The sequence below is a fragment of the Triturus cristatus genome, chromosome 12, assembly GCF_964204655.1.
Source record: "Triturus cristatus chromosome 12, aTriCri1.1, whole genome shotgun sequence".
Classification (NCBI taxonomy): domain Eukaryota; kingdom Metazoa; phylum Chordata; class Amphibia; order Caudata; family Salamandridae; genus Triturus; species Triturus cristatus.
The window spans coordinates 13538709-13553542 of record NC_140595.1 but is presented as its reverse complement, the minus strand read 5'-3'; the positions used below and the strand labels follow the sequence as shown (position 1 = coordinate 13553542).

The 14834-nt window shown below is 49.5% G+C and overlaps 1 protein-coding gene across 1 annotated transcript in view; it reads left to right on the top strand.

The window, feature by feature from the left end:
• The window catches only part of MADCAM1 (mucosal vascular addressin cell adhesion molecule 1), a 74477-nt gene that overhangs the window by 13219 nt on the left and 46424 nt on the right, over positions 1 to 14834 (top strand). Inside the window, exons 2-3 of the mRNA XM_085636843.1 lie at positions 7625 to 7900; positions 13903 to 14226. Coding sequence (XP_085492969.1) covers positions 7625 to 7900; positions 13903 to 14226 — 600 coding nt within the window. The remainder of the gene's footprint in view (positions 1 to 7624; positions 7901 to 13902; positions 14227 to 14834) is intronic.

The window sequence follows — 14834 nt, the reverse complement described above, 5'->3', positions numbered from 1 at the left end:
TACAGAGAGCCACATAGAGAGAGAACAGAGTGCACTGAAGCCCCAAAGAGAGAGAGAACAGAGTGCACTGAAGCCATAGAGAGAGAGGGTAGAGTGCACTGGAGCCATAGAGAGAGAGGACAGAGAGCCACACAGAGAGAGAATAGAGTGCACTGGAGCCATAGAGAGAGAGAACAGAGTGCACTGAGACCATAGAGAGAGAGAACAGAGTGCACTGGAGCCATACAGAGAGAGAACAGAGAGCCATACAGAGAGAGAACAGAGTGCACTGGAGCCACACAGAGAGAGAACAGAGAGCCATACAGAGAGAGGACAGAGTGCACTGGAGCCATGCAGAGAGAGAACAGAGTGCAATGAAGCCATAGAAAGAGAGGACAGAGTGCACTGAGACCATAGAGAGAGTAGAGAGAGAGAACAGAGTGCACTGGAGCCACACAGAGAGAGAACAGAGTGCTATGAAGCCATAGAAAGAGAGGACAGAGTGCACTGAAGCCACAGCGAGAGAGAATAGTGTGCACTGGAGCCATACAGAGAGAGAACAGAGTGCAATGAAGCCATAGAAAGAGAGGACAGAGTGCACTGAGACCATAGAGAGAGTAGAGAGAGAGAACAGAGTGCACTGGAGCCACACAGAGAGAGAACAGAGTGCTATGAAGCCATAGAAAGAGAGGACAGAGTGCACTGAAGCCATGCAGAGAGAGAACAGAGTGCACTGAAGCCGTACAGAGAGAGGACAGAGTGCACTGAAGCCAAAGAGAGAGAGGACAGGGTGCACTGAGACCATAGAGAGAGTAGAGAGAGAGAACAGAGTGCACTGGAGCCATAGGGAGAGAGAACAGAGTGCACTGGAGCCATACAGAGAGAGAACAGAGTGCACTGAGACCATAGAGAGAGAGAGAACAGAGTGCACTGTAGCCATAGAGCGAGAGAACAGAGTGCACTGTAGCCATAGAGAGAGAACAGAGTGCACTGAAGCCACAGAGAGAGAGAACAGAGTGCACTGAGACCATAGAGAGAGAGAGAACAGAGTGCACTGAAGCCATAGAGAGAGAGAACAGAGTGCACTGAAGCCATAGAGAGAGAGAACAGAGTGCACTGAGACCATAGAGAGAGAGGAGAGAGTGCACTGAGACCATAGAGAGAGTAGAGAGAGAGGACAGAGTGCACTGAAGCCATAGAGAGAGAACAGAGTGCACTGGAGCCATAGGGAGAGAGAACAGAGTGCACTGAGACCATAGAGAGCGAGAGAACAAAGTGCACTGTAGCCATAGAGCGAGAGAACAGAGTGCACTGGAGCCACACAGAGAGAGAACAGAGTGCACTGGAGCCACAGAGAGAGAGAACAGAGTGCACTGGAGCCGTAGAGAGAGAGAACAGAGTGCACTGAAGCCATAGAGAGAGTAGAGAGAGAGAACAGAGTGCACTGAAGCCATAGAGAGAGAGGACAGAGTGCACTGAAGCCATAGAGAGAGAACAGAGTGCACTGGAGCCATACAGAGAGAGAACAGAGAGCCATACAGAGCGAGAACAGAGGGACACTGAAGCCATAGAGAGAGAGGACAGAGTGCGCTGGAGCCATAGAGAGAGAGAACAGAGTGCACTGAAGCCACAGAGAGAGAGAACAGAGTGCACTGAAGCCATAGAGAGAGAGGACAGAGAGCCATACAGAAAGAGAACACAGTGCACTGAAGCCACACAGAGCGAGAACAGAGTGCACTGAGACCATAGAGAGAGAGGACAGAGTGCACTGAAGCCATAGAGAGAGAGGAGAGAGTGCACTGAGACCATAGAGAGAGAGAACAGAGTGCACTGGAGCCATAGAGAGAGAGAACAGAGTGCACTGAGACCATAGGGAGAGAGAGAACAGAGTGCACTGGAGCCATACAGCGAGAGAATAGAGTGCACTGGAGCCATAGAGAGAGAGGAACGAGTGCACTGAGACCATAGAGAGAGAGAACAGAGTGCACTGAAGCCATACAGAGAGAGACTAGAGTACACTGGAGCCATAGAGAGAGAGAACAGAGTGCCCTGGAGCCATAGGGAGAGAGGACAGAGGGCACTGGAGCCATACAGAGAGAGAACAGAGTGCACTGGAGCCACAGAGAGAGAGAACAGAGTGCACTGGAGCCATACAGAGAGAGAACAGAGAGCCATACAGAGAGAGAGGACAGAGAGCCATACAGAGAGAGAACAGAGTGCACTGGAGCCATACAGAGAGAGAACAGAGAGCCATACAGAGAGAGAGAACAGAGAGCCATACAGAGCGAGAACAGAGGGACACTGAAGCCTTAGAGAGAGAGGACAGAGTGCGCTGGAGCCATAGAGAGAGAACAGAGTGCACTGGAGCCACAGAGAGAGAGAACAGAGTGCACTGAAGCCATAGAGAGAGAGGACAGAGTGCATTGAAGCCATAGAGAGAGAGGACAGAGTGCACTGAAGCCATAGAGAGAGAGGAGAGAGTGCACTGAGACCATAGAGAGAGTAGAGAGAGAGAACAGAGTGTACTGGAGCCATAGAGAGAGAGAACAGAGTGCACTGGAGCCATAGAGAGAGAGAACAGAGTGCACTGAGACCATAGGGAGAGAGAGAACAGAGTGCATTGTAGCCATAGAGAGAGAACAGAGTGCACTGAAGCCATAGAGAGAGAGAACAGCGTGCACTGCAGCCACAGAGAGAGAGAAAGAGGACAGAGTGCACTGAAGCCATAGAGAGAGAGGAGAGAGTGCACTGAGACCATAGAGAGAGTAGAGAGAGAGAACAGAGTGCACTGAAGCCATACGGAGAGAGAACAGAGTGCACTGGAGCCACAGAGAGAGAACAGAGAGCCATACAGACAGAGATCAGAGTGCACTGAAGCCATAGAGAGAGAGAACAGAGTGCACTGGAGCCACAGCGAGAGAGGACAGAGTGCACTGGAGCCATACAGAGAGAGAACAGAGTGCACTGAGACCATAGCGAGAGAGAATAGAGTGCATAGAAGCCATACAGAGAGAGAACAGAGTGCACTGGAGCCATACAGAGAGAGAACAGAGTGCACTGGAGCCACAGCGAGAGAGGACAGAGTGCACTGGAGCCATACATAGAGAGAACAGAGTGCACTGAAGCCACAGCGAGAGAGGACAGAGTGCACTGGAGCCATACAGAGAGAGAACAGAGAGACATACATAGAGAGGACAGAGTGCACTGGAGCCATACAGAGAGAGAACAGAGAGCCATACAGAGAGAGAACAGAGTGCACTGAAGCCACAGCGAGAGAGAATAGTGTGCACTGGAGCCATACAGAGAGAGAACAGAGTGCACTGGAGCCATACGGAGAGAGAACAGAGTGCACTGGAGCAATACAGAGAGAGAACAGAGTGCAATGAAGCCATAGAAAGAGAGGACAGAGTGCACTGAGACCATAGAGAGAGTAGAGAGAGAGAACAGAGTGCACTGGAGCCATACAGAGAGAGAACAGAGTGCACTGAGACCATAGAGAGAGAGAGAACAGAGTGCACTGTAGCCATAGAGCGAGAGAACAGAGTGCACTGTAGCCATAGAGAGAGAACAGAGTGCACTGAAGCCACAGAGAGAGAGAACAGAGTGCACTGAGACCATAGAGAGAGAGGAGAGAGTGCACTGAGACCATAGAGAGAGTAGAGAGAGAGAACAGAGTGCACTGAAGCCATAGAGAGAGAGGACAGAGTGCACTGAAGCCATAGAGAGAGAACAGAGTGCACTGGAGCCACAGAGAGAGAAAACAGAGTGCACTGGAGCCACAGAGAGAGAGAACAGAGTGCACTGAAGCCATAGAGAGAGAGGACAGAGTGCATTGAAGCCATAGAGAGAGAGGACAGAGTGCACTGAAGCCATAGAGAGAGAGGAGAGAGTGCACTGAGACCATAGAGAGAGTAGAGAGAGAGAACAGAGTGCCCTGGAGCCATACAGAGAGAGAACAGAGGGACACTGAAGCCACAGAGAGAGTAGAGAGAGAGAACAGAGTGCACTGGAGCCATAGGGAGAGAGGACAGAGTGCACTGGAGCCACAGAGAGAGAGAACAGAGTGCACTGGAGCCATACAGAGAGAGAACAGAGTGCACTGGAGCCATACAGAGAGAGAACAGAGAGCCATACAGAGAGAGAACAGAGAGCCATACAGAGCGAGAACAGAGGGACACTGAAGCCATAGAGAGAGAGGACAGAGTGCGCTGGAGCCATAGAGAGAGAACAGAGTGCACTGGAGCCACAGAGAGAGAGAACAGAGTGCACTGAAGCCATAGAGAGAGAGGACAGAGAGCCATACAGAAAGAGAACACAGTGCACTGAAGCCACACAGAGCGAGAACAGAGTGCACTGAGACCATAGAGAGAGAGGACAGAGTGCACTGAAGCCATAGAGAGAGAGGAGAGAGTGCACTGAGACCATAGAGAGAGTAGAGAGAGAGAACAGAGTGCACTGGAGCCATAGAGAGAGAGAACAGAGTGCACTGAGACCATAGGGAGAGAGAACAGAGTGCACTGAGACCATAGGGAGAGAGAGAACAGAGTGCATTGTAGCCATAGAGAGAGAACAGAGTGCACTGGAGCCATACAGCGAGAGAATAGAGTGCACTGGAGCCATAGAGAGAGAGGACAGAGTGCACTGAGACCATAGAGAGAGAGAACAGAGAGCCACACAGAGAGAGAACAGAGTGCACTGGAGCCATAGAGAGAGAGGGCAGAGTGCACTGAGGCCATAGAGAGAGAGAACAGAGAGCCACACAGAGAGAGAACAGAGTGCACTGAAGCCATACGGAGAGAGAACAGAGAGCCATACAGACAGAGATCAGAGTGCACTGAAGCCATAGAGAGAGAGAACAGAGTGCACTGAAGCCATACAGAGAGAGAACAGAGAGCCATACAGACAGAGATCAGAGTGCACTGAAGCCATAGAGAGAGAGAACAGAGTGCACTGAAGCCATAGAGAGAGAGGGGAGAGTGCACTGAGACCATAGAGAGAGAGGACAGAGTGCATTGAATACACACAGAGAGAACAGCGTGCATTGCAGCCACAGAGAGAGAGAGAGAGAGCAGAGTGCACTGAGACCATAGAGAGAGAGAACAGAGAGCCATACAGAGAGAGATCAGAGTGCACTGAAGCCACACAGAGAGATTACAGAGAGCCATACAGAGAGAGATCAGAGTGCACTGAGACCATAGCGAGAGAGAATAGAGTGCATAGAAGCCATACAGAGAGAGAACAGAGTGCACTGGAGCCACAGAGAGAGAGAGCAGAGTGCACTGGAGCCACAGCGAGAGAGGACAGAGTGCACTGGAGCCATACAGAGAGAGAACAGAGAGACATACATAGAGAGGACAGAGTGCACTGGAGCCATAGAGAGAGAGAACAGAGTGCACTGAAGCCATAGAAAGAGAGGACAGAGTGCACTGAAGCCATGCAGAGAGAGAACAGAGTGCACTGAAGCCGTACAGTGAGAGGACAGAGTGCACTGAAGCCAAAGAGAGAGAGGACAGAGTGCACAGAGACCATAGAGAGAGTAGAGAGAGAGAACAGAGTGCACTGGAGCCATAGGGAGAGAGAACAGAGTGCACTGAGACCATAGAGAGAGAGAGAACAGAGTGCACTGAAGCCACAGAGAGAGAGAACAGAGTGCACTGAGACCATAGAGAGAGAGAGAACAGAGTGCAATGAAGCCACAGAGAGAGAGAACAGAGTGCACTGAGACCATAGAGAGAGAGAGAACAGAGTGCACTGAAGCCACAGAGAGAGAGAACAGAGTGCACTGAGACCATAGAGAGAGAGAGAACAGAGTGCACTGAAGCCACAGAGAGAGAGAACAGAGTGCACTGAGACCATAGCGAGAGAGAGAACAGAGTGCACTGAAGCCACAGAGAGAGAGAACAGAGTGCACTGAGACCATAGAGAGAGAGAGAACAGAGTGCAATGAAGCCATAGAGCGAGAGAACAGAGTGCACTGAATCCATAGAGAGAGAACAGAGTGCACTGAAGCCACAGAGAGAGAGAACAGAGTGCACTGGAGCCATAGAGAGAGAGGACAGAGTGCACTGAAGCCATAGAGAAAGAACAGAGTGCACTGAGACCATAGAGAGAGAACAGAGTGCACTGAAGCCATAGAGAGAGAGGACAGAGTGCACTGAGACCATAGAGAGAGAGAGAACAGAGTGCAATGAAGCCACAGAGAGAGAGAACAGAGTGCACTGGAGCCATAGAGAGAGAACAGAGTGCACTAGAGCCATAGAGAGAGAGCAGAGTGCACTGAAGCCATAGAGAGAGAGAGCAGAGTGCACTGAAGCCATAGAGAGAGAGAACAGAGTGCACTGAAGCCACACAGAGAGAAAAAGAGAGCAGAGCGCACTTACACCATTGGAATCGTCTGAAGATCGTAGTGCATGCCTTAATAACCTCTCACTTGCCCTACAGGAACTCTTGGGGGTCATATTTACAAGCCCCTTGCACCGCCGGGATGTCACTTTCCCCATATTAGAAAGGAGCTAGCAGTGCAGGCATAGCATCTTCAAATAACGTCATCTCTTATGTCACTATCAGTCCGCTCACTACTGATGCTCTACCGATGTGAATGTAGCCTGCCTTCCTCCTGTCAAGGGGCCCAGGAAGGTTGGGGCTCTTTCTGTCACCTGGCTTCCAAGATATGGAATTACCTTCAGCGATAATAATTTCAGCACCTCCATCAACCTTCAGAAAGAAACTGAAAACCTCACTAGTCAGTCATCAGATGAACTCATTTCTCACCCCAATTCAGCATTTTAGTGCCAGGATTGGCTGTATGAGGGTAGCAGCGCACCTACCTCAACCTGTACACCTGCCTCAAACCCTTCAGTTTCAGGTACCCTGCATCCACCTGTGTGCCTACCCCCGCCTCTAGACCTATAACTACTTCTGCACCTACGTCAATGACACTAACCCCATCTATGTCCATAACCCTTGCCTTTTTTAAAAATGTCACTTTGCTTTTCTTAAAAATACAGAACTTGTACATTACTTCAACGTCTGTATTTTGTCTTTGTTATTGCACACAAGAAAAAATTCTTCCTTTTCACTTTTCTTCATTTATATCTTCATGTACTTATGGTACTAAGTCTACTACAATTTATATCTCCTGATTATTTTGCACAGACTTAACATCCAAAAATCTCTATGTATGTTTACCTTTAGGTGCAGTTAAATATCTACATATTTATACATTTTCCTCCCACTGCAGAGGAAAATAAAAATTAACTATTCTCCCCAAACCACTACTCTATGACGCATTCTCTTCCTCTTCCAGAATATCCCCTACCTCCACTCTGAGACTCATCCCAAATTTATTTTACTGCTATGAGCTCCCAAACAACCCCCTCCAAACTCTTCCATCCTCTACCACCCCTTATCCTATTCATCCAGCTAACAGGCTCCCATATGCACCTCTCCCAACAACAACTTATATTTCCCTCTACTAATCCACCACTAATCCACGTTGGGTTCTGGAGTAGCGCACTACTCACCGAAAAGCGCCTCAGGGGTAGTAAGCGCTATATAAAAACTGTTGCAATTTTGGATTGGTCATTATGCTATTTCTTAAAATATTTCCTTTATTTTCATGTAGTGCCATTGTCTTTTCCTGCAGGCCACCCCTTCCGGAGAGAAAGACAGGTCTCCCTGCTGCCAAAAGACCCCCTGGTGCACCTGGGGGTCTCGGTCCAGTTTAACTGCTCTATGCCATGCCTGAACGCCATATTCACCTGGAAGGGGCTGGACACCAAATCTGGCCACGTCACCTCCACCCCCCAGTACAGCCTGTTGTACATAGCCAGCACTGCCCCGCACAACGAGGGGAGCATCATCTGCGAGGCCACCTGCCGGGGCCGCAGCGAGCAGAGGACCAGCCGGCTGCGGCTCTACGGTAAGTTTGGGATGATGGAAGGAAAACGAGGTGTCTGCCTGCATTTCTAATTCTTCTGTGTCCAACGTAGGCCCAGAAGAGCCGGTTCCAGGGTAGGATTCAAGGAGAATCAGCGAGTAAGTGATCTGTGTAGATTCATTGGGTGTACATTTATCTTCTGTAAATGTCCTGATCTGCCCATCTTGGGCCCACATTGGCCCCACAGTGTTAGTCCTCCTTAGGCCTTCAGCTCTCACTAATGCTCACAAGCAGCACTCCTGGATGTTCCCAGTGTTACATTGAAACTGCAGTTGGTCATGCATACCTGAGACACAGGGTGCTGCAACCCACAAACAGTAGAAGATTGGAGTCAGAGCAGGCACACACCAGGCGTAAGACCTGCTGCCAAGCATCACTCTCAATTTGTGGCATTTGACTCAGATTTTTAAGGCTCAATCAATCAGTCAGGGGGTTTGTAAAGCGCACTACTCACCCGTGAGGGTCTCAAGGCGCTGCGGGGGAGGGTTCGGGGGCTCCGGATCAGTCGAAGAGCCAGGTCTTGAGGTCCTTCCTGAAAGTGTGCAGTGTTGGGGAGCGTCTGATGTTCAAAGGGAGCTCGTTCCATGTCTTGGCTGCGATGTGAGAGAAGGCTTTCCCGCCTGCTCTGTTCCTGTGGATATGGGGGACCTCTGCCAGGCTACTGATCTGTGTTAAGATGTGGCTGCTCTACATTTTGTTGGAGAGTAGGATCTGCTTCACATGGGTATCCCCACTTTTTGCTGGTGTTTCACTGTTTTTCGACCTTAGTCTGGCTGTGGCCCTGCTAATCAGGACCACAGCCTAGCTGCTTCCTCTCTGAAATGGTTTGCATGTACATTAGGTACATATCTAATTGGATTCTGGAGTGCCTTATAAGCCCCTAGTATATGGTATACTATGTACCTAGGGCATAGGTACCTCAGAGGCCTACCAGGGGCTGAAGCATCTATTATGCTACCCCTGGGAAGCACTCCAAAATGGTACCACAGGTCTGCTACTGCAGCCTGGGTATGGGTGTGCTTGCACCCCTTTAGTGGTATAGGCTACCTATATCCACATATATATACAGACACATATAAACCTATAAGTCACTCCTATGGCAGGCCTTGACAATCCTGAAGGCAGAGTGCTTGGTTTTGTGTGAGAGGGTGCCCAAGCATGAGCTGAGCCCCTCTGCAGCTTTCGGAAATCCTTCCTTATGGCTGTTCTGTGATACAGCCATACCATATACTCTTAAGTGCATTATAAACTCGCGGTAAATGCTAACTTTGGAATGGCTGCATCAAAACATGTCGTGTTTGGTGTCAAATGCTTTGGCATACTAACCCCCCCCCCCCCCCCCACCCCGCCAGTTCTGGCGGCGGGGGTAGCATTCCACCCTTATAGAGGGAGAGACATGTTCACACTGGTCTAACCTGGCAGGACTTTCCTGAGCCCTGGCATCACAAAATGGATGCCTCTGCCACAGACACGGGTCCTGCTCACCGAAACTCCAGCAAGGGAGGCCTGGACAATAGGTTTCCTGTCGAAGAGAGGTGTAACCACCTCCCCAGACATGCAGATGTGTATTGCGGCTGGGCGGGAGCACTCTCTGGTGCTTTGAAGTCCTGCACTGGGGGCACATTTGGTGTCCCTGTGCATAGTCCAGTTCAAACCGGTTGCAGGGGCTACCTGCCCCTGCACTGGCGCGAAACTGGACAAAGGAAATGGGTGTAACCACCCCTCTTTCCATACCCTCCCATAGGTGGGTCCCTAGAGTATTTCCAACCCCCAAACTTAGTATAAGTATGGGAACCCAGTCCTTGCGACTTTAGATTACCCTGGACGAAACTCTGCAACATATATCCTGGACCTTCGATGTTCTATCCTGACTAGAAGACTGAAGAAATCTCCCTTGGGGTCAAGGAGTGACTCCCCTGCTTGGCAGGCACCAAAGAAGCAACTGACCGGTCTGCATCGCTGTAGCTCCCGCCGGACGCCGAAGTCTTTGCATCACCAGAGGTGAATTTCCAGACTTCCTCGAGGCTACCCTGAGTCCACAGCAAAGCTGAGGCCCGTGGCTATCATGGGTGACGTGGAACCGTGACCCCTGGACACCGTAAACTTTTGCAGCAACACTATCTTCCTGGTCCTCCTCCAAGTTGTGCTTTGGGCTCCGAGTAGCCCCCGCCTTGAGCACCTCCTGCACCGAAGATTGCTGGCCTCCACTCCACGAGTGACCCGTGGGGCAGTTTCAAGTGCGACCGCTCGAGGCTCCTTTGCGATCATTAGCCCGTTGGCTAGCAGGTCCCCACGAGGGCAACTTCTCTTCTGCTTGGGTTTTCCTGGGTGCTCCAGACGTGCCCTGACTTCCCCTCGCTGGGTGAGTCCCTCAGACCTTGCTGGTCTGCACCGCAGTCCTTTCTCTGAATTCCAGTGACTTGCCGTTGCCAAGGCTTGTTGGGTCCATTCTGGTCGCCAACACCGCAGCACTCGACAGACTTTGTGGAACAGCTCGAATCCGGCTCGTGGACTTCGTCGACACCTCCTGGACCTCGTGGCTGAAGAGTCAAGACACCCATCAACTCACCTGAAGCACCGACATCTGTGGGCATTGGTCCATCCTGCCCTCAGTCACTCGCTAGTGACCCAGACTCTGTCCCCTCTGCTTTCAGGTTCCTTCCATCCTAGATCCAGGCTTGTATCTCTTCGGACACTTCTCCTCTTCACGGCAGCAGCAGTTTTTTGCCGACTTCCATTGCAATCGACGACATGACCCGACACCAAAAGACACCTATGCACCCGGCTTCCCTGGGTGAGGTAACGCGAGTACTCTGGTGATCCCGTGGGTGCTGGCCCTAGAACTTCTTAAGTCCAAAAGGGTTTGGTCCTGACTCGATTCTAAGTGTCCCTAATCTTTACATTTCCAACCGTGACATTGCCCATAGAAGATAACGGGAACCCGCGGTTGTGTTTACACACTGCATACAGTCCCCGTGGGTCCCCGGTGTCACTGCCTTGGGTGGTTCCTTGGGGTCCCAGCGAATCTACAGGCTCTAGGCCGTGTGTCTATCCCAGTCGTGGTTCTTATACCACTTTTCTGGTATATGGTTTGGTACGCCCCTAGGGCCCAAACGTGTATTTGTGCTATTACTGATAATTGCTAACTTGTAAACAAAGTACTTCGAACTCCAGTCTCATAAAGAGACTAGAGGGGTGTGTTTTATCTTAAATACATATATTTTGAATATATACCTGGTGTGGATGTCCTTTAATTTGATCATTCAAGAGATTAAAGACTGGTAAAACAAGCGGCTTTACATTCCTTCAAGACTTAGCCTGAAGGCTGCTCTCCATAGCTACCACTAGGATAGCTTTCAATAAAGGTTGTCTTTAACCTATCACCATAAGGGGTTGTTTGGACTGATACAAGGTGCCCACTAGAACTAGGGGACAGCATATATCAGGCCACCTTCTCACACATTTGACACCAACATACAAGCAATGGAGCTGTATCAAGACTTGTGAACTCTGAGATTCTGGGACAATGTGGCTGTCTAAACAGTGGGGGACTCTTAAAATGTGTCGACAATAGATAGGGAAAATTGAGCCAGAATAAAACTCAAGGACAGTCAAAAGGTTTGACTCTAACATACAAAGCACTGAAGCTGTGTCTAGACTTGGAGATTCTCAGACTTTGACTTGCCCACACAGGAAGAGGGGAGCTGTGTCTAGACTTGAACGGGCATATCTACAAGGAAATGGCGCTGTGAAAAATTTGGCAGTGCCGCGCTGTGTCATTTCAAACCCCAGGGATGCGCTGTATTTACAACAATACGGCAGACCCCTGTGTTTCCCCTAGCGCTGGTGCTAAAATTAGCTGCCTACGGCCAACACAGACACTCTTGTGCCATAGTGCAAGGGTGCCTGTTTTGCAGGGATGATTGTTTATGTGCAGGAAAGTGTCCCTTGCTTTCAGCAGCACACACAGAAGTAGCAAATCACCATTATTTAATGATTGTTTACGTGCAGGAAGGCACACCTTCTTGCACATAAACAATCCTTAAAGGTGTTTTGCTCTTTCTATGTGTGCTGCAGAGTGCAGCACACATAGAAAAAGCAAAAACAAGGAGAAATAAAAGTATTTCTCCTCGTTGCGCCAATCTAACGCCTGCTTTTTCATGGCATTAGTTTTTGGCGCTGCCTCAGATTTACAGATCCTTGTGAATCTGGGGCAGCATCAAAAAGCAATGGGTGTTGCGGTGGAACGCCCACAACAACACCCATTGCACACCCCTTTCACGCAGAAAACTGCATGAAAGGGTACCGTATTTACAAAGCGATGCTAAGCCATGCAAAGTGGCTTAGCGTCACTTTGTAAATATGGAGCAGGGCATTGAACCACTGGAACGTCATAAAAAGTGATGTTCCAGTGGCGCAATGCCATTGTAAATATGCACCGTAATCTCTACATTCTGACGATAAAATGGAGGGACAATTGAGCTGTGCTAAGGTTAACGCTAACATTGCAATTAGGGCTCTGCCTATACTTGTAATCCCTAAAAATGTGATTATGATTTGTTTGGACAAGCAAGATGTGCCAGGACGTGGGAGTGAATGTTTTACCCTAGCACTTAGGGCTATGGCACTGTATAAAGACTTGGGAATTGCCCTAAAAAAAATGTGACAATGGAGCTGCTGGGACAGGAATGACCCCTCATGGTAAACAGACATGTTCCCCTGCCCCGAGTGCCCAACTACATGTATCTGGTATCCTGAATTTTTGTGTTCGGCCCTGGTGTCCCTCTAACCTAAGTGCATGTACGGTCTAGGCCTGTCCGTGACTCCAGAGTTCCTGGACTTGTCCTGTGACCTGGAGGCGCACACCAAGAGTGCCCTCTTTTGTGACAGAGGACTGCTGTCCGTGTCATGGGTTTGCCATATATAGCAGTAGCGGCGGGGGCCGTTTTTTGTGAATCCATAGTTTTGACCACGTCTTCATATCTGGGTCACTGGACTGAAGGCCTACCGGACCATCCTTGTAAAGTTCTGCTTCTATGCACCAGTTTCCTGCACTAACATCTCGGGTGTGTGTTAAGCATGCTGTGTGTGCTCAGTGCGCTGCATCCATCATGTGTCAGTGAGGCAGAGAAATGGAGGCCACTGGGGTCCATTTTGGATGCCCCTGGCCTGGCCTTAGACAAGATTCAGTGTCTACAAGAGTAAGTGCCCAGAGACTCTGACTTGTAAACTAATATTGAAGTGTGTAGTTTTAGTACAACTCTGTGATTAAAATACTTTTCATTCTTCCAAAGTTAAACTCTGGGCTGGACATTCACTTTACTAAGCCTGTTGGTTGATCGTTGAGCAGATACTACTTCCTTGAGAAGCTTGTGACTGCTGGCGCTTGCTGTCCTGAGAGTCAAAGTTGGAATGGATTGTACCTGGCCCAGTTTGCAGAGCCAGAGCAGGACTGACCCTAGGACACCAGAGGCAAATGACCTCAGCCCCATGGCAGCAGCCCAGGAGCTCTGCCTGCCCTGTAGCACCTTGATCGTGTTCATGATACACAGGGACAGTTGTACTGGACCAACACTTGGAAATTCATAAACTGTGATCCCAATATACAGGGCAAGGGACACGTACAGTACTTTGAAACCTTAAAAATGTGCCATGACACATTGCGCCTATTGACCTGGGCCACAACCAGGGAACTCCTAAACTTTGACCCTTATATGTAGGGAAATGAAGATGTGTCAAAACTTGGGCATCCTAAAAATGTGTCCAAGGTTCTTTGGGACAACTGAAGTGTGAATTAAGCCACACCCAGATTTAGGAACCAGCAGTCACTCTGAGACATGAATGATAGCACCATGCTCACTCCTTAAAATTCACCCAGGCCATAAGTCATGGACCAGTTAAGTGTGTTACAAGTCAGTCTGCACTAGGCACTGTTGGAGGGTTCAGGCTGGCAGGAAGTGACTCTCTCTGTATCTCTGGCTCAGCTCTTCCAGACACCATGCAGCTGACTCTCCACCCAGAGAGGGGATCCGGGCGGCCAGGCCATCTCATCTGCTCCATCCGACGGGTGTACCCCCTCGACGCCTTGACTCTGAGCTGGTACCGTGGAGAGGAAAGGTTGGAGACCCCAGAACAGCAGACTATGAGTAGCGAGGAGGATGAGATGGACGAGGTGCAGAGCTACCAGCTGAGACTCGACCTCCCAGGCAGGGAGGCGCTGGAGGGAGCAGAGTATCGGTGTGAGGCGGAACTGAATCTAGGGGAAGGCACGATGCGTCGGAATAAAACCATGAATTTCAGTGCCCATAGTAAGTAGGGAAAAATAACTTTCAATTTAAGAGTAAGCCATGGGCCTCAGCATAAGACCTTATTCTTATTCTATGTGTGTTTTATGGTCTGAATCGCTGCACGTGATATTGTCTTTCATACCGTTAGACACTGGATGTGCCTCTGTTCTATGTGCAGCCACGTCTACTTGGTATATATGCTCCCTTTGTTTCCTTTTTAGTTTTCTCCCTTTGTCTCCTTTCTATATTCAATCCCTTTTTCTCCTTTCTATGTTCAGTCCCTTTGTCTCCTTTCTATGTTCAGTCCCTTTGTCTCCTTTCTATGTCCAGTCCATTTGTCTCCTTTCTAAGTTCAGTCCACTTGTCTCCTTTCTAAGTTCAGTCTTTTTGTCTCCTTTCTAAGTTCAGGCTATTTGTCTCCTTTCTAAGTTCAGTCCACGTGTCTCCTATCTATGTTCACTCCCTTTGTCTCCTTTCTAAGTTCAGTCTATTTGTCTCATTTCTATGTTCGTTCCCTTTGTCTCCTTTCAATGTTCAGTCCCTTTGTCTCCTTTCTATGTTCTGTCCCTTTGTCTCCTTTATATGTTCAGTCCATTTGTCTCCTTTCTAAGTTCAGTCTATTTGTCTCC